The 23,019-nt window shown below is 43.8% G+C and overlaps 1 protein-coding gene, 1 long non-coding RNA gene and 1 other non-coding gene across 8 annotated transcripts in view; 2 read left to right on the top strand and 1 right to left on the bottom strand.

Annotated features, from left to right (window-relative positions):
* Positions 1-1,198: 1,198 nt before the first annotated feature.
* On the top strand, positions 1,199-1,336 carry LOC112425824 (small Cajal body-specific RNA 20). The gene has a single exon (XR_003016963.1). It is a non-coding gene; the product is annotated as a small Cajal body-specific RNA 20 (non-coding RNA).
* Positions 1,337-1,666: 330 nt separating this feature from the next.
* LOC105476016 (uncharacterized) lies at positions 1,667-20,659 on the bottom strand. 5 transcript variants are annotated; one of them, XR_011615560.1, is made up of 7 exons: positions 20,524-20,651; positions 19,405-19,630; positions 19,042-19,219; positions 14,163-14,491; positions 12,727-13,178; positions 3,553-3,661; positions 1,667-1,807 (listed from the first exon to the last, which is right to left on the bottom strand). It is a non-coding gene; the product is annotated as an uncharacterized lncRNA (long non-coding RNA). The 5 variants fall into 5 exon arrangements; XR_011615561.1 differs by lacking the exon at positions 12,727-13,178 and adding an exon at positions 18,254-18,552; XR_011615558.1 differs by lacking the exon at positions 12,727-13,178 and having other exon boundaries at positions 19,405-19,654; positions 20,524-20,659.
* Positions 19,664-23,019, top strand: part of LOC105476015 (nemo like kinase) — a 152,252-nt gene continuing 148,896 nt past the window's right edge. Inside the window, exon 1 of one of the 2 annotated variants that reach the window (XM_011731599.3) lies at positions 19,664-21,152. In XM_011731599.3, the coding sequence (XP_011729901.1) occupies positions 20,695-21,152 (458 nt within the window). In that variant the 5' untranslated portion in view covers positions 19,664-20,694. The remainder of the gene's footprint in view (positions 21,153-23,019) is intronic. The other variant, XM_011731588.3, reaches the window with a different exon arrangement.

Here is a 23,019-nt window from a genome sequence, read left to right on the forward strand (position 1 = left end):
AAAAATACAAAAATTAGCCAGGTGTGGTGGTGCCCACCTGTGGTCCCAGCTATTCGGGAGGCTGAGGTGGGAGAATCAGCTGAGCCCAGGAAGCCACAGTGAGCTCTGATTAATCGCACCACTGCACCCAAGCCTGGACAACACAGTGAGACTGTCTTAAGGAAAAAAATGCTGAGCACGGTGTCTCAACACCTACAATCCCAGCACTTTGGAGGTCAATATGGGAGGATCGCTTGAGCCCAGGAGTTGGAGGCTGCAGTTAGCTATGATTACACCACTGCACTCCAGCCTGGGCAACAGAGTAAAACCCTGCCTGAAAAAAAAAAAAAATCCCAAATTTGAGAGACATGCTACAACATACCTTACCAGTACCTCTTAAAATCTTTAAGGTCATCAAGGACAGGAAAAGTCTGGGAGTGTCACAGATCAGAGGAGGCTAAAGTGACATAACAACTAAATGTAATGTGATATCCTGGCTGGGATCCTGGAACTGAAAAGGGACATTTTTTAAAACAGTGAAATTGGATAGTGTGTGGAGTTTAGTTAATATTAATATACCAGGGTGGAGTGGCTCATGCCTGTAGTACCAGCTACTTGGAAGGCTGAGGCAGGAGGATCACTTGAGTCCAGGAGTTTGAACCCATCCTGGGCAATATAGCAAGATCCTGTTTCTGAAAAAAAAAAAAAAAAGAATATATATATATAAAACAATGTACCAATGTTGGTTCTTTAGTTGTGACAAAAGTACCTTAGTAATGTAAGATGTTAGCAATAGGGGAAACTTTGCAAGGGGTATATGGGAACTCCATACTGTTTTTACAACTTTTTTGTGAATCTAAAACCCTTCTAAAATAAAAAGCTAATGAATAAAAAAGGGTACAGAGATCGGGGCCAGAGCAGAGATGACACATTTCAGATCTGTCATCCCATGCAGCGCCCCCGGGTGGACTTATCTATGTGACCTCCCTCCAAGTCTATTCATCCCTTAAAGAGGCATGTCCGAGATGTTGCCCTCTGCACAGTGCTGGGTGTCCAGGTCTGCATAACAGCTCTGGGGAGCTTTGCTGCTTCAGCATCATCCCAAGGAGAAACCTTTGGGAGGGAAGCAGACATGGGTGTGAATTCAGGCAAAACACTTGAAACCTGGAGTGGAAGTTCAGTCTCTTATAATTTTTTATTGGCAAGGACCTTAGGTGCTTGTCTCATTTTTGTAGATCGGGACACTGGGAGGCTCCCTTTTCTCCCGAGCCATGGCTGGAGGCCAAGACCACCCCTCAAGGATCATTGTCAGGACCACCACGAGCTGGACAGCCTTGTTTTCCTACCTCAGATGTGAAAAAGAAAAAAAAAGGAGAGAAACTGGGGCCCAGTAAAATTCAGTAATTTATTTAAAGGCCATTTAGGGCTAGTCATGGTGACTCACACCTGTAATCCCAGCACTTCGGGAAGCTGAGGTGAGAGGACTGCTTGAGCCCAGAAGTTCAAAACCAGCCTGGGCAGCAGAGTGAGACCCTGTCATTACAAAAAAAAAAAAAAATCAGCCAGGTGTGGTGGCACATGCCTGTACTCCTAGCTGCTCAGGAGGCTGAGGCTGGAGGATCACTTGGAGCCCAAAAGGCCAAGGCTGCAGTAAGACATGATCACATCAAAGAAACTGGGGCCCAGTAAAATTGAGTAATTTATTTAAAGGCCAGTTAGGGCCAGTCATGGTGACTCACACCTGTAATCCCAGCACTTCGGGAAGCTGAGGTGAGAGGACTGCTTGAGCCCAGAAGTTCAAAACCAGCCTGGGCAGCAGAGTGAGAACCTGTCTCAAAACAAATTAAAATAGACCAGTTAGTAGCTTCAGACACATTTCTCAACAATGTTAGTTTTTTCAATGTTAATGAAACATCCTCCCCTGCCTTTTAATGGATTCTTACTCAAAACCCTAATACATAGAACAGATAGGAAGAGAGCTGTTCTGTCTAAGGAAAGAGGTGGGAGCCTCAGTTCTATCGACACATTTACGTTTTACTACCTTCCAATAGGTTAGTAAAAGGATTCCATAGGGTTCCAAAGAGTTCTATAGGATTTCTGTGGAACTCTTGGAAGCAGAGTTTAAAATCTGTATCACTTTAAGGCTGCATATTATTCCGGTATGGGGTTATTCTGTAATTTACATAACCAGTCCCCTATTGCTGGCCATTTTATTCGGTCAAACTCTCAGTTTTATGAACATTCATCTCTGCACTTATTTCTATTTTATCATGATATGGAATTTTTGGGTTAAAGGTATTTTAATGCTTTCAAGACATACTAACAAATCACTCTCCAAAATGGCTATAAGAATTTACAGTCCCAGCAGCAGTATATTCACGAGTGGCCAATTTCCCTATAAAAAAATCAACACTGGATTTTAACAGTATTTTTCATTGGCCAATCTGATACAGAAAAAAATGGAATCTAAGTATTGTTCAAATTTGCATGTCTTTGATCATTACTATGGCTAAACTTTTGGGGTGAATTTTATTGGCTATTTAAATATTTTCATTTGTGTTCTTTGCCCATTTTTTTCTATTTGGATTTTTGTTGTTGTTATTGTTTTATAAAATTTATTCACAAACTAAGACTAAACTTTTTTTTTTTTTTTTTTTTTTTTGAGACAGGGCCTTGCTCTGTCACCCAGGTGGGAGTGCAGTGGTGTCATCATAGCTCACTGCAGCCTTGAACTCCAGGGCTCAAGCCATCCTCCTGCCTTAGTGTCCTTAGTAGCTGGTACTACAGGTATGCACCACTATGCATGGCTTTTTTTTTTCAGGGTCTCACTTTATTGTCCAGGCTGGTCTCAAACCGGGGCTAGGCTCAAGCAATCCTCCCACCTTGGCCTCCCAAAGTACTGGGGTTACAAGCATAAGCCACGGTGCCCAGCAACTCTTATCTATAAGTAAAGATTTCTGAGTGCTAAATTTGCCTTTTGCTTATCACATAACTTTTAAATATTTATTTCAAATCTAGCAATCTTTTTCTTTACAGTTTCTGCTGCAAGCTAAATTTTGTTATTATATTGAGAAATGTCTTCCCTACTCCAAACATTTTCTTTTAGTGGTAATTCCTCAGTGGTGGGGGGGATGACTGGAGTGTAAAGGTACATACATCTAAAATAACTCCAGGACATCTAAAGGGCAGCTTCACTGCCCGAGCTCTAGCTGATGTCCTTTCTTCTCCCTGAAGCTTTCAGCATACTCCATTGCATGAAGATTTGGTCAGTCCAGATTACTGAGGAAGAATCCTGTAATATTTTGTGACATCTTTTGTTCATTTTTATTTAATTTCCACTCCTGTTCCTTGAACACAGCTTCTACAAATTTACTTGCCAGACACACCTCTAGATAATAGGATATAAAGTGAACAAAATGAAGACCCTGCCCTCATGGAGTTTATAGTTTGAGTAAAGGAGGACAGAAAATAAAAAAAAAATAAAGATGTAAATATGTAGTTTGCTAGTTGGCAATAAAGGATGCTTTGGAGAAAAATAAATCTGCATCAGAGGGATAAATATGCAGTACTTACTACATTGTGTTGTAACTCCTCCCCACTAGACTGAGTGCTTTTGAGGTCATGGATTTTGTTTTATCAATCCCTGTAGTTGACTAGTCCAGTGCCTGGAAAGAGCACATGTCTAATAAAAATAGAAAAGCAATATAGGTTACACCTGAGTGAGGCTGCCTTGGCCCAATTCAATCTCTGCCACCAGTTAATCATGACCTTGAATAAGGTACTCAGTTCCGTATGCCTCAGTTTCCTTACCTTAAAAATGAAGACTGGCCAGGCACGGTGGCTCACGCCTGTAATCCCAGCACTTTGGGAGGCCGAGGCAGGTGGATCACCTGAGGTCAGGAGTTCAAGACCAGCCTGACCAACATGATGAAACCCCATCTCTACTAAAAATACAAAATTAGCCAGGCGTGGTGGCGCACGCCTGTAATCCCAGCTACTTGGGAGGCTGAGGCAGAAGAATCACTTGAACCTGGTGGTGGTGTAGGTTGCAGTGAGCTAGATTGTTCCATTGTACTCTATCCTGGGCAACAAGAGTGAAACTCTGTCTCAAAAAAAAAAAAAAAAAAATGAAGGCAAAGAAGGTACTATCCTCATAGGGTTGCTAAGATAATTAAATAAAATAATATATTAAAGCACTTAAAATTGTCCCTCTGCATAAGTAGTACTCAACAAATGACAACTGTTATTTCTCAGCAATGGTCTGTAATCTGAATGCATTCCAACAACATGGACCTTAGGGCAATGAAAATAATTTACTGTCAGTTGAAGATATTGCTAGTGCTAGAGTCCGCTTCTGAATTGACACCAGTATATCACGCAGCTCAAATGCTATCTGAGACATTTACCCAGAACATGGCAGCATGAGCAACTGACACAGCCTCTGGCTGTCCTTTCATGAACTTCAGACCCCACTGTGCATCCAGCAGCCCACCAGAATGGAGGCTCTCTGCCTTGTTACTAGGTTTGGGAATATGGCATTAAAAATAGGATTGTCGAGCCAGATGCAGTGGCTCACACCTGTAATCCCAGCACTTTGGGAGGCCGAGGCAAGCAGATCACCTGAGGTCAGGAGTTCAAGACCAGCCTGGCCAACATGGCGAAACCCCATCTCTACTAAAAATACAAAAATTAGCCAGGCATGGTGGCGCACACCTGTAGTCCCAGCTACTTAGGAGGCTGAGGCAGGAGGATTGCTTGAGCCTGGTAGGCAGAGGTTGCAGTGAGCCAAGATCACGCCGCTGCATTTCAGTCTGGGTGACAGAGTGAGATCCTGTCTCAAAAAAAAAAAAAAAAAAAAAAATTGGATTGTCCAGATTTATTTGGTGATAACATGTTCTGACAGTATTTAGCCTACAGGCCATGTACATTTTCATCATCTCTTCTCAGTGAAAGGATTGACTGGAGCGATGTCACGTGTCTAGAAATATTGCCTTCTAAATTGTCGACAAAGTAAAAGAGAGTCATTTCTTCAATTTGTGTGGGGATGCTGTGGTTTGCAAAGCACTCTCCTATCCATTATCATTCAATCTGCAGCAAACACTCCGGAGAGGCAATACAGGGTGATCATTTCCACTTAACGGCGATGAAATTGAGACTTATATAGTTAAGCCTCAGCCAAATTCTTCTCACTCATGATTCTGTCTCTATGCCCTACATGAGGTTTCTCACAAATCCTGGGTTCCCTCAAACTAGTCAACATGTTGACATGGACCCTTTATCTTGGTATTTATCAATTTTTATGTATTTTTCTGCATATCCAAAACTTCCCCATGTTTAGAGCCACAAAGTGTATAACTATCTATTTTTTTTCAGGTTAGGTGAAGCCGACCTCAATCCACTGGAGCAGCATGAACCTTCTGCACCCAATACCTTACAGCTCTCTGTCATGGGGGCCAACAACCCCCGGTTGTAGGATGAAGGCTAGAATTCTGAAGTGACTCCAAACAGGTCCATAGTTGCCCTGAGTAATAATGATGACAGTCGATCTGTTACCATGGCACAAATCAAGGCGTACTGGAAAATATACTCTGCTGTATACTCAGGTCAGTAACTTTTTAAAAATTGGTGGTGTGTAGCATACTGAAATAAGTTTGCTAACTTATTATACCATGTAAGGATAGTAAATCATCATCATCAACATCATCATCAAATAATAATATAGGGACATTTTGACACCAAGAAGGTAGGAGAAATAGAATCTCAGAAGAAGGGACAGTACATTTAGCTTTACGAAGAACTCACAAATCATCCTAATATTTCCTATTCTAACGAGGTCTGTGTAAAACACTTCATCAGGCACTTGCTCTAGGGCTGGCATTTGAAATCACTGCTCTGGGAGTTATAACATCATTTCTACACTTTTTGGCCTGGTATCCTTAACTCCTGCTATGTTCAGAGCCGAAGAATTCTGGGCCTAAGAAGATAAAGTATGGACTAACAATAAAGGTTCTCTGCACATCTGAGATGGCACCAAGACTTGTGAATCATTCTTTCTGGATATACTATTAAAAGCAGTGGGGGCCGGGCGCAGTGGCTCATGCCTGTAATCCCAGCACTTTGGGAGGCCAAGGTGGGAGGATCACGAGGTCAGGAGTTCGAGACCAGCCTGGTCAGCATGGTGAAATCCTGTCTCTACTAAAAATACAAAAAATTAGCCGGGCATGGTGGCATGCACCTGTAGTCCCAGCTACTTCGGAGGCTGAGGCAGGAGAATTGCTTGAACCCAGCAGGTGGAGGTTGCAGTGAGCCGAGACTGTGTCACTACACTCCAGCCTGGGCAACAGAGCGAGACTCTGTCTCAAAAAAAAAAAAAAAAAGCAGCAAACATGATATAATTAAGTATCGTTTGGAACAGTACATTTGTTTTTGTAGTGGTTGGAACAACATGTTAATCCCAGGAAGTCTTAGCCTGGGAATAATTATGGAACCTGCAGTTAGCAGAGAGAAGTGCCTGATTGGATGCCACAAGTTATTGCAACTCATGGAGAAGTTGTCATTCATAGATGAGATCCTGACCTTTGTATGTTACCAATACCCACATTAAAAAGCCCTATTGTGAACATTTGGGTGGACATTATTATTATTATTATCATTTAGAAAACAGGGTCTCACTCTATTACCCATGCTAGAGAGCAGTGACATGATCATAGCTCACTGTAAGCTCAAACTTTTGGGCTTAAGTAATCCTCCCACCTTAGCCTTCTGAGTAGCTAGGACAACAGGTTCATGCCACGATGCGTTGCTTATTTTTTCGTTTTATTTTTTGGTAGAGTTGGGGGTCTCTTTATGTTGCCCAGGCTGGTCTTGAACTCCTGGCCTCAAGTGATCCTCCCACTCGGCATTCCAAAGTGCTTGAGTTACAGGCATGTGCTACTGTTCCCAGTCCAGACATTATAAATGTCATTATAAAGTGAAAAGCATATTACTAAAAAAAGCAAGAGGAGAGAGAGAATATTTTTTGAGTGTCTATCATGTGTCAGACACATGCAAGCAAACCAAATACCATTCACAATAACCTTCAAAACTAGCTATCCTTATTTTATGAGTGAGGAAATTGATGTAGATGATAGAGAACTAGAACAAGATCACATAGCTGGAAAGTGACAGAGTTCAAGTCTATTTGAATCTGAAACCATGCTTTCTGTATAATATTACTAGGGAAAAGAGAACCAAGACCTAGAGTCACACCATCTTTTAGCATGGTGAAATATAAACCACTGGAACCAAAAGTACTCGCAGATTAAAACTAAAGGGGGACTTCTTAAAGCTGATAAATACCATCTATGAAAAACCTACCAATAACATTATTCTGAATGCTGAAAGACTGAATGGTAGAAGACTGTTTCCTAAGATTGGGGACAAGGCAAGGAAGTTTTGCTCTCATCACTTTTATTCAACTATTCATTGGAGGCCCTAGACAGTGTAATAAGTCAAGAAAAATAAATAAATGGCCTAAATATTGGAAAGGAAGACATAAAACTGTTTTTATTTATAGATTAATAAGATTAGAGAATCCTCACGAATGTAGAAAGCAAGTCACTAGAACTAATAAATGGATTTAGCAAGGCTGCAAAAGGAGTCAATATAAAAAATTCAAGTGTATTTCTATATACCAGCAATGAACTACTGGAAAATAAAATTTAAAAACCAATGCCAGCCTGGTGTGGTGGCTCACACCTATAAACCCAGCTCTCTGGGAGGCTGCAGCCGGAAGATCGATTGAGCCCAGGTCAATTGAGATCAGCTCGGGTAACATAGCAAGAGAGACCTCATATCTACAAAGACAAACAAAAAAAGAATCCACAGCTCATGGAACTTAAAATATTTATTGGATGTAAATTACAGCTCAATAAAGTTGATTTTAAAAATAAAAATTAAGTTTTGCATTGAAAATTTAAAAAATAAATTCCTAGTTGTGTCCTTGTACTAGCAACTGTAAAGAAAGAATTGCACAGACCCAGTCTCAGGTTGTGAACATGTGCTCCTTATTTGGAAATGATGGCTTACACAGGTAAACAGAGGTAAAATGTCTGACCAAATAAAAGAAACTAATTGCTCCAAGATTTGATTTTTATTACTAGAGTACTACTTAAAATCTGAATGTATCAACAACAGGTTTTGAAGGCAGGAGACAAGAGTAAAGTCACAGGGACAGCCAGTGGAGAGAATTAATGAGGCCATGAGAATCTCACATAGGGCAGTAGGAAAGTCATTAAATGCTCTCCTATCTTCAATCTTGAAAGGGTTCCTGAAAGGAATCAAGACTGAAGGCTTTAGGAGAGAAGATATGCACACTCTAGCAGCCAGGAGTTCTGAGGTTACAGTAGGCATTTCCCAGTCCAGGAGAGTAATATTAAACAGAAATATTGTGTAATGGATGGACCCATTGTAGGCATGTATCCTAAAGAAATACTGGGCCAGGCATGGTGGTTCGTGCCTATAATCCCAACACTTTGGAAGGCCAAGGTTGGAGGATTGCCTGAGCCCAGGAGTTCAAGACCAGCCTGGACAACATAGTGAGACTGTGTCTCTACAAAAAAATTTTTTAAATTACCCGGGTGGGCCCAGTGTGATGGCTCATGCCTGTAATCCCAGCACTTCGGGAGGCTGAGGTGGGTGAATCACAAGATCAGGAGATCGAGACCATCCTGGCTAACACGGTGAAACACCATCTCTGCTAAAAGTACAAAAAATTAGCCAGACATGGTGGCGCACACCTGTAGTCCCAGCTACTCAGGAGGCTGAGGCAGGAGAATCGCTTGAACCTGGAGGGGGGTGCGGAGGTTTCATTGAGCCGAGATCACTCCACTGCACTCCAGCCTGGGCAACAGAGCAAGACTGTCTCAAAAAGAAAAAATTACCCAGGTGTGGTGGCATGTGCCTAAAGTCCCAGCTGCTCAGGAGGCTGGGGTTGCAGGATTGCTTGAACCTAGGAAATTGAGTCTACAGTGAGCAAGGATAGTGCCATTGCACCTCCGCCTGGGCCACAGAGCCAGAACTCTCTCTTAAAAAAAAAATTGTACACGTGCATAAGAAAACATGGATGGGAATACTTATTGAAGAGTTGCTTGTGAGAAAAAAAAAGGAGAAATGAGAAAGGATTTAACGAAGTAAGGCACAAAGTCACATCTGTTTTGGAGCAGATCCTATCAGTTCCCCACCCATATGACCTAGCACTTACCATGTCTGTGTATGTCAACTGACTTCCAATTGATAGCACAAGCACCTCCTTGACTGAAGGCTTTTTCTGGCCACCAGAGCCCTCTCTGCCCAAGTGTATGGCAGGCCAAAAGTCCTGAGTCAATGTGCCTCTGAAGTAGCCCTCGATCAATGGCAGATGGAAGTCACTGGATAAATACTCCAGCTTTCTTTAGGTAGAAGCGTTGGACAGTTGTGTACTACACTGGCTCCCAGTTTCCCCATGGAGTTGAGCTCCGGTTTTATGTACAGTGATGGCTTGCTTGAAAAAACGCCCTTTATTGGCTTCCTTCCCTTCCCTGTCTCACTTCCGCATTACCCTCACCTCCCACATAAAGTAATTGCACTTAAATCCTGTCTCAAGGTCACCTTTCAAATTCACCATTATGAAAGAACAAAGCACATTAATAAATAGATTATGAAAAGATCCTCATAATATATTAAGTGAAAAAGCAATTTATAGAACAATATGTATAGTATAATAGCATGTATTTTGAAAACACAAAAAATAGAACCATACTTCGTTTTTTCTTGAGACAGTCTTCCTCTGTCATCTAGGCTGGAGTGCAGTGGCATTATCTCAGCTCACTGCAACTTCTGCCTCCTGGGTTCGAGTGATTCTCGGGCCTCAGCCTCCCAAGTAGCTGGGACTAGGGGTGTTTGCCACCACACCCAGCAATTTTTTGTATTTTTTGTAGAGACAGGGTTTCACCATATTGACCAGGCTGGTATAGAATTCCTGAGCTCCAGCAATCTGCCCACCTCAGCCTCCCAAAGTGCTGGGATTACAGATGCGAGCCACAGCACCCAGCTGAGAACCATACATTTTAAAATGTGCATGTGTGTGTGCAAATGCCAAGAATCTATTCATGAATTACTTGTGATTTTATTTTATTTTATTTATATTGAGACAGGGTCTTGCTCTGCCACACAGGCTGGAGTGCAGGGGTGCAATCACAGCTCACTGCAGCCTTGACCTCCTGGGCTCAAGCTACTCTCTTGCCTCAGCCTCCAGAGTAGCTGAGACTACAAGTGCCCACCACCATGCTCAGCTAATTTTGTTTTTATTAGTATTTGTATAGACAAAGTTTTGGCAAGTTGCCTAGGCTGGTCTCAAACTCCCGGGCTCAAGCAATCCTCCTGTCCCAAAGTACTGGGATTACAAGCACCGCACTCGGCCACTGCACTTGGCCTGCTTGTGTTTCTGAAAGTAAATTTAAAATACTTTATAATGGATGGAAGAGCTCAGTTTACATCAGCTTAAACCAACACTGGGCACTGGGGATGCCTAGCAAAATAGGAGCCCAGTCTCTGCCCTTGGGGAGCTTGTAGAGCATTAAAGGCAACAGATGAGTAAACATCTGCAAGGCCAGGTGGCAAGTACTATGACAGACATAAGCAGAGGGACTGCAGTAACCCAGAGCTGGGGCCCGACCAGCCATCTGCAGAAAAAATTCATTCCTCCCCTACCTGCCCTGCAAGTCTTAGGTACACTTCAACCCGAACGGTTAGAGCTCAGTCAGCAGAGCTGAAGGTATAACGATTAAGAATTAAGCAAATCAGGTACTTACCACCCAGTCAGAATACAGTTTTAATGGAAGGATAATGACATCCCTGGAGCAATGTCCTGGAGCAGGAATTTATCAGTGTTTCTAGCACCCCCAGCAATTTCTAGCGGACAATTACATTGACACATTGCCCCTAGTTTTTTAGATCTCTCACCAGCCTCCCCTCCAGGACCTCCCACCCCTGCCCCATGCTCTGAGATCAGTCCACCGAGCAACCTTCTGCTGAGGATTTAGCTTTCCATGGAGGCTTGCTAAGGGAAGAAAGTGTACTTGAGGAGGCAAGCGTTACAACCCAGCTGTCACTGGAAGGCAATCAACTGGCCAGTTTCTTGCTTCTGGGACCTTATTACAAGGCCCCTTAGCCCAGTCGTTCCCAACTTTGCTGCATATTAGAATCTACTGGGGAGCTTTTCAAAATCCTGATGCCTACTTCATACCTCATACCTACTAAGTTGTGTGTCGAGCGGGGAGGAGGTGACCAGGCAGTGGTGTGCTAAAGCTGGCTGCTACCTGGCTCTGGAGAACCTATTGTGTACATCTCTTCCCAATTCTGTCTTCAGTGATGTCATACTAGTAGCTTGAAATTAACCATGGCCAGGCACGGTGGCTCACGCCTGTAATCCCAGCACTTTGGGGGGCCAAGGCGGGTGGATCACCTGAGGTCAGGAGTTCAAGACCAGGCTGGCCAACAGGGTGAAACCCCGTCTCTACTTAAAACAAACAAACAAAAAAATTAGCCAGGCGTGGTGGCACATGCCTGTAATCTCAGCTAATTGGGAGGCTGAGGCAGGAGAATTGCTTGAACCCAGGAGGCAGAGATTGCAGTGAGCCAAGATCGTTCTATTGCACTCCAGCCTGGGCAACAGAGCAAGACTCTGTCTCAAAAAAAAAAAAAGAAGAAATTAACCATGATCGAAGTTTTTATGCCATGGATATCGGTTATAAATCAGGGCTTTCGTTTCTTTCTAAACAGCCGATTGTTAAAATATTTACCAGCATACCACTGAAACCAGGCATCAGTAGTTTTTGAATACCCTCAGGTGATTCCAATGTGCAGCACAGTCTGGAAACCACAACTGTCTTAGTCTTTCCCAAATAATGCTCATTGTAGTCTTGGATAATTTGGTTTCACCTGCTAACCCTAGCAATAGCTTTTTAAGGCTGTGTCTGTCTAATCTGGGACCACTGTCTCTGAGGACTTTCAGCAAGGACAACTTTTATTCTGCCTTGGAGGCTGAGCCCTGTAACATGGTATATTGGGGTGGATAGGAGGTAATTTTGTGTATGGTTCATTGCTGCCCTTTTGATGAAAAGTACCTTGTTGTATTTGGATTCTAAGCTGAAAATAGATCCACAGAATATTGTCTGTATAACATTATGAAAACTTCCTCATTTCACTGATGTGTCCAATGCATGTGAGTTATACTTTCATTTATTAAGGCTTAATATGTCAAAGTGATAAAGGGCACTTACAAATGTTAAGCATAACAATTTTGTAATCTATTTTTAAACTTTCTTTTTTACCAACTTTAAGATAAAATGTTCACCACTCATCTAGGAAGAAGGAAGTTTGGGACATTGCCTGACTCACATGGCCAAGGACATGGGTCAGGGCTGAGGTTTGGTCCTGGGGTTTGGAGCTGGGATAAATATCCCATCCAGGGACTGAAAGATGCAAGGGGTAAGATGAGGCCAACATCCTGAGATACATGCAAAGGGAACTCTCCTGGGGCTCAGAGCCTGTGTTGTTAGGATGGGAAGAGGCCCAGCTGTGGGGGAAGAAGGACCAGGTGGTACATGAACTTAGATTTGTCTGGCCTCCCCCAGTCCCCAGCTCGTTGCCATGTCATGTCTCTATCTTAGTTGCTAATGGCTCCCTGACTGATTCTTCCACTGTCTTGTCTGGCTTCTCTTGTTATACCTTCCAGTAGCTGATCCTGAACATACACGTTGTCCTTCAGCAATACCAAATGCCTGTGAGGTTTGTAGCCTTGCTCCCACTCTCTCTTATCAAGCCTGCACCTTCACTTTGGCATTGATGACTTTATCCCCTATCACAAGACTGATGGAGGGCCTGTAGGGGCTCAGAAAAATGGACGAAGGAAGATGGGAGAAGCATTTTACAATTTACTAAGATTTAAGTATCACACCTCATCTCCCCGATCAACTCCCCAAACAGACAAACAGAAGAGCACTGGAAGTGAAGATACCAGGAAAATAATGACAAGTAAGCAACGTACAAAAGTGAGGAAAGAGGCCAGGAGTTGTGGCTCATGCTTGTAATCCCAAGACTTTGGGAGGCTGAGGCATGAGGATTGCTTCCGCACAGGAGTTTGAGAACAGCCTGGGCTGTCTCATAGTGAGACCCCATCTCTAAAAATTAAAAAAAAAAAGTGAGGAAGGGAACTACCGATCCCAAGTGGCTACTCTGTGTCAGGCATTGTGCTAGATATTTCATATAGTAATATATGACCTTAGTTAATTTTCTCAATATTACCTTCTACTGCAAAATAGGTGTGATTATACCCATTGTTCAGATGAGGAAACAAGCTCATGTCAAGTCCCCAAGGTCAGACAGCTAAAAAGTTTTTCACAGAATCACATAAATAAGATTATATACATAAGAGTGCATGTTTCAAATAAATATTGCAGACATTGAATGTCTAAATTCTTCAGGGGAGAGAGAGATCCAGATTGACTTGTATCAGAAAAACACTTCATGAAAGATCTGAGGCTACAGCCCAGTGCAGTGGCTCACGCCTGTAATCCTGGCACTTCAGGAGGCCGAGGCAGGCAGATTCTAATGAGCAACAAGGCAAAACCCCAACTCTACAAAATACAAAAAAAATTAGTCGGCTGTGGTGGCACATGCCTGTAGTCCCAGCGACTCAGGAGGCTGAGGTGGGAGGATCACCTGAGCCCAGGGAGGTCGAGGTTCTTAAAAAAAAAAAAGACGACAAAGAAGATCTGAGGCTCCAACAGCAAAGCCTTAAAAGTGAGTAGAACTTGAGACTTGAGTAGAAGAAGAGGTAGAAAGATAAGCCAGGCCCCAAGCGTAGAGACAGAGAATGGACGGGGTATGACCCAGAGGAATGTGTGTGCTAAAAGGTCAGAGGTGATCCTACTGCCTTCTGCTAACAGTTTTGGGTAAGAAATGTTAAAAAAAAAAAAGTGTCATGCACCCAGTGAGGGGCGTCCCTGGCTGCCAGGCTTGAAAGGGTAAGAATTCTCTGCCTGTCCTTCCCGGTACTCCATAGCATCGCTTCTTTGCCCCTTCCCTCCAGCCGTGGGGTACAGTGGGAAGCCAGCCAGCCCCAGCTTTGTCACTCACTAGATGTGTGAGATTTGGTAAGGTACCTTGCCTTCCTGAGTCTGTTTCTTCATTTGCAAAATGGGACATATTGATGATTGATCACATGAGAGAACAGGTGTTGAGCACCCAGCACTGTTGAATATGAGTTGCTCCTTTTGTAGTCCTTTAATCTTCCTGGGCCTGGTCCAAGTTCTGCAAAGTCTCTGCAGACAACTTATGGGGTGAGCCAGTTCTTGGAAGAAAGGGAAGATCACCTCCCACTTCCTGCACATTATATTCCTGCTTATGCATTCTGATGTCCTGCTTGCTTTTTTAGGCTCTAAGTGCTATCCTGCTGACTCACTTCCGACTTCTCGTTCATCATGCTCAGCTCCTGAAAATGGAACAAAATGGAAAAGGCCGGAAATTGTACTGTCTGATGATGTGTTTAAGGGGCCAGCCACTCCACGTGGATGGAATGCTGGGGACGTGAACTGAATGGTGCCCAAAATGATTTCTCCACTGGACACTTGGGACACGTTGCCTTGGATTGTAATACCTGTACTAATAATAACCATCCCACTTACTGCCAGCAAGCCCCAGGCTATGTGCTTTCCATGGATTGTCTCTTTGAATTATCACAACTGCAGATGTCAGGGAACCTCTCTGTTTCACAGACAAAAAAAAAAAAAATTCACACTAAGATAGGTTAAGGAACTTGCCCAAGGTCACACAGCTGGTAAGGGACAGATTAAGGATTCAAACCCATGATCTAGATTTGTGCTGTCTAACATAGTAGCTACTAGCCACATGTGGCTAATGAATTTTGTTTTCCTTTTTTTTTTTTTTTTTTGAGATAGGGTCTCACTCTGCTGCTCAGGCTAAAGTGCAATGGCATGATCACGGCTCACTGCAGCCTTGACCTCCCTGGGTTCAGGTGATCCTCCCACTTCAGCCTCTTGAGTTGCAGGGACTATAGGCACATGCCAGCATGCCTGGTTAATTTTTTTTTTTTTTTCCAATAGAGATGGGGTTTCACTATGTTGCCCAGGCTGGTCTTGAACTTCTGGGCTCAAGCGATCCTCCCACCTTGGCCTCCCAAATTGCTGGGATTACAGGTGTGAGCCATCACACCTGGCCTCTTTTAACTTTTTAGTATGACTACTAGAACATAAAATTTCATATGTGGCTCTCATATTTCTCTAGGACAGCACTGATCTAAACCATAAACATTATTAAATGATCATCAGACCAATGATTTCCCAGTGTTTTTGATAAATTTTTGAGCACAACTCCTCAATTTGTATATTCTTATTTATTCATAAATGCTATACATTTGTACTACTCTGTAATATTGTGTACATTATAAAACATTGACAAAATGGATATTTTAAAAATATGAAATAAAAAAAATAGAAACAGAAGAAGTTGTACTAATTTCTTCCAGGAGCCTAGTGGGTCACTTTGTGCACCCCCCACCATGGTGTGCACACATCATTTTGGAAATTCTTGCACCCAGAGAGACTTAGAGCTCCTGGGGGCAGAGATTTTAACACAGATTATCCCTGACTTATGATGGTTTGATTTTTCTAGTTTACCATGATTTGAAAGTGATGCCCATTCAGTAGAAAGTGTACTTTGAGTCCCCTTTCAACCACTCTGCTTCTCTTTTTTTTTTCTTCTTTCTTTTTTTTTTTTTTTTTTTTTTTTGAGATAGTCTCACTCTGTCGCCCAGACTGAAGTACAGTGATGTGCAGGCTCCGCCTCCTGAGTTCACGCCATTCTCCTGCCTCAGCCTCCCAGGCCGGCTAATTTTTTGTATTTTTAGTAGAGACGAGGTTTCACCGTGTTAGCCAGGATGGTCTTGATCTCCTGACCTTGTGATCTGCCTGCTTTGGCCTCGCAAAGTACTGCGATTACAGGCCTGAGCCACCGCGCCCGACCTCAACCATTCAGCTTTCATTTTCACTACAGTATTCAATAAATTATGAGATATTCAACATTTTATTATAAAATAGACTGTGCTAGATGATCTTGCAGAACTGTAGGCTAATGTCAGTGTTCTGCGCACGTTAAGGTAGGTTAGGCTATGATGTCCAGTAGGTTAGGGTATTAAATGCATTTTCAATGTACAATGGGCTTGCTGGGACACAAACACATCATGAGTCCAGGAGCATCTGTACATCTATCTCCTCTCACTCAGAGTTGAAGTTAGCACCGTGCCTAGATATAATCGGTGCTCAATACATGTTTGTGGAAGGAATAAATAACTCTTAATGTACAATTGTTTTCTCATGGGTTAGATTAATTTATTTATTTCACATGTATCAAGCACTTTCTATGTGTTATTATAGTAGTATACTAAGCGCTGAAAAAGAAAGTTTACAAAGACTAAGCTTCTTTACTCTAGGCCTGTGCTTCTTAAGCTCTAGTGTTTACAAGAATGACCTGGAGAGCTTGTTAAACAGATTCCTCCTCTCCTCCCCCAATTCTTTTCAGTAGGTCTGAGGTGAAACCAGATAATTTGCTGAACATCTAAGAAGCTTTTAGGGAACTACACTTTGGAGGAGAGTGCTGTGCACTGGAAAATTGGAACCATCTCAAATACTACGTGAGGGTGAGTGTTGAAGAGAATTTATATTGCATTTTCACTATTTGCCAAGCATGTTTAAACATATCACCTCATTTAACCCTTGTATCGACCTCATGAGTCATGTATTATTATTTCAGTTGAGACGACTGAGATTGAGAAAGGTTAGTTAAGTTGTCTAAGCTACAGAGTAAGTAAATGGCAGAGCTTGGGTTTGTACCCACTTCTGCACTCAGTAATTCAGGCAAATCTGTAGCAAGTGTCTTCTTTTTTTCCCAGGCACTGTCCTAAGGAACTGGGCATACAACACTGAGTGAGACAGACAAGCTCTCTGTCCCTGGTCAAACTCAACAAGCACTTAAAATATAGATATGAGGGAGGCAGTGTCATGGAGATATACAACAGAAACATATACTCTAGAACAGTTAGAACTTTCCAGGAAAAAAAGTAAAATTTACATGAAGACCTGAGGGATGAATTAGAGCAGTGAAGGATGGGCGGGAAGTGTTTTGGGCTGAAGATATGCATGAAGGCTTGAAAGCATTCAAGGAGCTGCAGGAAGTTCAGAATGTCTGAAGTGTAGAGAGTGGAAGGGAGAGATAAGACCCTTGAGGTAGGTAGGCAGAAACCAGATCATGCCAGGCTATTTAGGGTACAGCCAGCCTTTTTTTTTTTGACAGGATCTCACTGTCACCCAGGCTGGAGTGCACTGGTGGGATCTCAGCTCACTGCGGCCTCTACCTCCCTGGCTCAAGCTATCCTCCCACTTCAGCCTCTTCAGTAGCTGGGACTAGAGACATGTGTACCACTAATTTTTGTATTTTTTGTAGACACAGGGTTTTGCCACATTGCCCAGACTGATCTTGAACTCCTGAGCTCAAGGGATCCACCTACCTTGGCCTCACAAAGTGCTGGTATTACAGTTGTGAGCCACTGCCCCTGGTCTCAGATTTGTATTTTTTAAAATTTACTATGCCCCCAGAGGGGGATGGATCAAAGGAGAGCTAGCTTGTAGGCAGGGAAATGGTTAAAGATGTTAGTGGTGTAAATTTGGGTAAATGCTGTGTGACTGGGAAGAAGCAGAAGTGAGAGGGATTTAAAATTGTTTAAGACTTGATGATTCAGCTTGGGCAACATGGCAAAACCCCATCTCTACAAAAAAATACAAAAATTAGCCAGGTGTGGTGGTGTGTGCCTGCAGCTACTTGGGAGGCTGAGGTGGGAGGATCACCTGAGCCCAACAGGTAGAGGCTGCAGTGGGCTGTGATCACGCCACTGCACTCCAGCCTGGGCAACAGAGACCATGTCCCCCCACCAAAAAAAAAAAAAAAAAAAAGAAAGAAAAAAAAAAGACTTGATGATTGATTGATTGGAAGGGACAACGTGGACAGGCAAAGGAGGAATTGAAGATGACCTCCAAGTTTCTGAGTAAACTATGCAGTTTCGGTAGGGATAAGGTTCTGTAAGCTTATTATTTCACATTTTAAAAGAAGGGTAAATTCAGATAAATCAAGTGATGTAAAGGAAAGATGCTATTTTAGTAAGATTTCAATGACAGAAACTTACTTGATAGAAAATATGGGAGAGGCTGGAGGCGGTGACTCACGCCTGTAATCCTAGCACTTTGGGAGGCCAAGGTGGGAGGTGGGAGGATCTCTTGAGCCTAGGAATTTGAGACCAACCGGGGCAACATATTGAGACTCTGTTTCTAAAAAATTAAAGAATCAGCCGGGCATGGTGGTGCACATCTGTAATCCCAGCTACTTGGGAAGCTGAGGCGGGAAGATTGCTTGAGCCAGGAGTTGGAGGCTGCAACGAGCTAGGACTGTGCCACTGCAGTCTAGCCTGGGTGACAGAACGTAACCCTGTTAAGAAAGAAAGATGGAAGAAAAGTATTATTTTTGTGGTCAAGTTTACTTTTTTGTTTTAATTTGCACCAACAACTTTATCATCTGTTGACAGTGGAGTTCTGAATGCTGGAGATTCCTCCTCTTTTTGCCAAGATCAGGATTAACCATGGAGAGGACCGGCCGTAGACTATGAACTGTCAGTCTACTGAATTTCTTTTGTGACTGTCTTCTTGTTGAGTGACCTTGGACCTTGACTTTCTGAAGCTCAGCATTCCCTTTTTCTTCCCCTATTTTTGCCCCACACTTTACATCTTAAGTGGTATATTAGACGGCTCGGGGATCGGTGGACCAGTGGTGATTTGGGGTCCGCCTTCTTCGTCTAGGTCCCGCCCACTTTAAGACCCCACCCCTTTCCTAAGCCCCGCCCCTGGAAGAGGTTGTCTCGATATGACAGCAAATTCTCCACAATCCTGTCCTAGAGGAGCTATAAAGGGTGGGACTTACATCAATCTTTTTTTCCATTTGTCAGGTCAAGTGTCTATCTGGCCCAGGTGCCCGCCTACTTCATTTTCAACCCAAGGATTGGTTACTCTGTTCTTTGCCTCTGGCTCATGATTGGTTCTTTCATTCCGCCCCTCTCTTCCAGCTTTTGCAGGCGGGATTAGCACGCAGCTTCCTGCTCCTGCCAAAAAATAAATAAATAATAAAAGAAGAAAAAAGAGGAGAGAGGCGAAAGAAAAATGTCACAAAGATCTTTGCTTTTTCATTGGCTTTAAGCCGTGTCGGTCAAGCCAAACTCTGCCTTTGATTGGTCTTTCTATCTGCCCATCCCGGATCGGGGGCGGGATTTCCCCAGAAGACCCACACCTTGTTGCCACTGGCCGAACAGTGCGCCTGTCTGAAGCTCCTGGCCCAGGATTGGAGGCGGTAGCGGACAGGTGGGCGTGGATTGGCTAGGGCAGCCGGTCAGTGCAAGGCGGGGGCGGGGCCTCGGCGGCTGGTTGCGCGTGTCCGCCGCTGGCTCCGGTCTATCCGGCTTTGCTAGGGGAGGTGAGTCCGGCCGCGGCGGCACCGGCGGCTGAGGAGGCGGCGGCTGAGGAGAAAGCGGCCGCGGCGGCTGAGGAGAAAGCGGCCGCGGGGACGGAAGCCGGGTGGGGGGGAGGGGGGGAGACGGAGCAGCCTTGAGCCCTGAGGGGCCGTCGCGCGGGGGACCCACCCGCTCTCCCCCCCAACCCTCCTCAGCAGAAGCAGCCGGCGGCGGGGGCAGGAGTCAGCCCGCTTCCGACCGTACTCCGCCCGCCTCCCGGGGCTCCTATTCTTTGGCCCCGGGACCCTAACCTTCTCCCGGGGCGGTTCCCGCTGTCTGGGCGTCCGAGCGCTGCCCACATCTTTCATTTTTCCTTGCACCTCCTTCCCTTCACTTTTGCCCTAGCTCTCTTTCTCCTCTCTGTCCTGCTGTCGCCTCCTCTCCTCACTCCAGCCTCCTTCCCTGGCTCATTCTGCCCAGGAAAGTTTAGAACCCCCGCCCCCCCCTCCCCAATCAGGTCAACCTGACTAGGAGTAGGGGGAGATGTAGGAAGGCCTGAGAGTTCGAGGGGGGGGGGACGCTGGAAGCTGGTTTCCTAGAAAATTTCCCCCCATCTTCTCCATTTAGGGTAGTGGGAATTTTTTTTAATCCTGTTTTTGAGGAGGTGGTAGGTGTTTAGAAAAGGATGTGGGAATGGAAGGGGTAGATGATTCAACCCTCTTTCAAGATTCCAAGGGTGGTGTGTTACCTGATCCTTTTCGTGTGTGGAGTTCAGGGGGTCGGGAGGTTTGGCCTTTATTCCCACATTCAAAGTTGGAACCTCCCCCAAATTAAGAATGGAGTTTTAGTACCCACTTGTGGCAGGAATCCTGGGGGGAAGGGGTCCTTTTTTCCTTTTTCTTTTCTTTTTTCCTTTTTTTTTTCCTTTTGGCAACCCACACCCTTCCACACACGCTCACCCCAAAATTAAACACCAAGATCCTCTAACTTGTTTGGATTGACTGATGAAGACATAAAGCCAGTTACGCTCTATGTTTTTTGAGGTGGAGTGAGTGGTTTTTCTTCATTTTTAAATGGCCAAATGACAGCTTGACCCAGTTTGCTTTCCAATCAAAGGGCATTTATTTTGAATGTCTCTTTGTGGCGCAAGAGCCAACGCAAAAATGATGGCGGCTTACAATGGCGGTACATCTGCAGCAGCAGCAGGTCACCACCACCACCATCACCACCACCTTCCACACCTCCCTCCTCCTCACCTGCACCACCACCACCACCCTCAACACCATCTTCATCCGGGGTCAGCTGCCGCTGTACACCCTGTACAGCAGCACACCTCTTCGGCAGCTGCGGCAGCCGCGGCAGCGGCTGCAGCTGCAGCCATGTTAAACCCTGGGCAACAACAGCCATATTTCCCATCACCGGCACCGGGGCAGGCTCCTGGACCAGCTGCAGCAGCCCCAGCTCAGGTACAGGCTGCCGCAGCTGCTACAGTTAAGGCGCACCATCATCAGCACTCGCATCATCCACAACAGCAGCTGGATATTGAGCCGGATAGACCTATTGGATATGGAGCCTTTGGTGTTGTCTGGTGAGTATCCAAAGAAAAACACAACCTCTCATGGTTTCTTCTGATGGTTGTGATTGGGTGAGTGCATCCCTCGTGGTTTTCTCCATGCTGACCAAGGTGGAGCAAGCTTCTCAACCCAACTGTAGGAAGCCACCTTCACTAATGTGGTAATGCATTGGCTGTCTAGGCCTAATGCATTGGCTGTCTAGGCTCATGGCAAGTTTTGGTGGAGCACCTTCTCATGAGCAACACACATAAGTTTGCTGTCTACCAAACTTTTCTGTTAGAACCTAAGCAAGCCACTGAACACAGCATCAGTAGATGAATGTATGGAATACTAACTCCTACAAAGACCTTGGTCATTTCGTGTGTTTGATTTAGTTTGGATCGGTTGCCCAGTGGCATTAAGTGTTAGCAACTGATCCAAACTGAATTCCTTTATAATACTCTTGTCATTACGATATACTTTGCATAACTACTTTCCTATCCTGTCTTTTCACTCCTTATTTTGTGATCTTGATCTCGAGAAGAAAGATAGGATTCATAGTTGAACCAGTTAAGATCATTGCTTGAGTGGTTTATTTTAAACCATGGAGCTACAGTTGGGAAGTATGTAGCTGTAGCCTTTTGATAAGAATGCATTAAATATAGCATCACACATGAGTACCACAAATGAGGTTAGTAGACTAGCTATGCAGTGGCCCACATTCAGTGTAATGTTTTAGTGTCATTTAGTGCCTCTTAAGTTCCTATTATCTGTTGGTCAGTTGCTGTAGTAGGAAATAATACTTTTTAAACAAATGACACTACTTTTGCTAGTGCTAGGACATTTGTAAAAGCCTAAGGGCTTCTTAAATATAACATTTTGGTCTATTTGGTCTAACCTTAAAAAGATTAGTAGTTTATAATAAAATATGTTTATTCCTGTCAAAACTAGAATGAACTGGGTTTTCTCCCAAGGACTAATGATTACACTTTGGATAGATGAATTGATATTTTCAGTGCATTCAAAAATTGATTCTTGTTACTGTCTAGAAAAGCCCCCATTACCACAGGAAAATGAACTCTTTGGAACTGGCCCGGTAAATATCTCCTTTCGTTATTGTTTTTGAGGCTAAAATTGATGGGCGCATCGTTGATGCATTTTAACTGGCCATCTTATTTATATTTCAGATTTGACAATCTAGGCTACTAAGTGATCTCATCCATTTTTTAAAAAAGCTAGTAGAGTCCAGTATTTTCTCAGCTAATCCCCAAGGAAGTTTCTGCTGCAGCGCAGCCCTTTCTCCAAAGTGTGTGGGATTCAAGGTGGGAAAGAGTATAGCTGGTAATGGTGCCTCGGTCATTCTGCTCAGGGACCCGCCTGTTCCTGCCTTCCTCTGTCCCTTCCACAGACTATCTAAGAGATTTAACTGTGAACTTCCTATTCTTGCCTAACTCTTGAGGATTTCCAAGCTTTGGTTGGGGGATGGAGCAGACAGGAAAATGGTTGTTCCTTGGTTTAAATTTTGTCATTGATTTACTAATAACTTTTAGCACTTGTTTGGATCCTCTTAGATGTGGATGCTTGCTGGCTTTTTTAGTGCCTTACATACAATGCTAAAAACTAGGGATACTGAAAGGGAAATGGGTTGCAGCATTCTTGAATATATTCAAAAGGCATTTTTCCTTACATTTCTATCAAAAAGTGATGTGACTTGTAGCAGTTTTAACTTAGGTGGCAAGGGAAGATTTTTAAATTTTATTTATTTTTTTAAGGAAGAGGGCGATAAAGAACTGGAGTGCTGAAACATCTCACACAGCAAACGTTCTGCTAGTGGGTACTCTGAATCTCTGATATATGAAAGCCCAAATATATTTGATTTGAATCCATTCTAGAGTTATTTGA

This window comes from Macaca nemestrina, chromosome 17 (assembly GCF_043159975.1).
Source record: "Macaca nemestrina isolate mMacNem1 chromosome 17, mMacNem.hap1, whole genome shotgun sequence".
In the NCBI taxonomy this organism is placed as follows: Eukaryota; Metazoa; Chordata; class Mammalia; order Primates; family Cercopithecidae; genus Macaca; species Macaca nemestrina.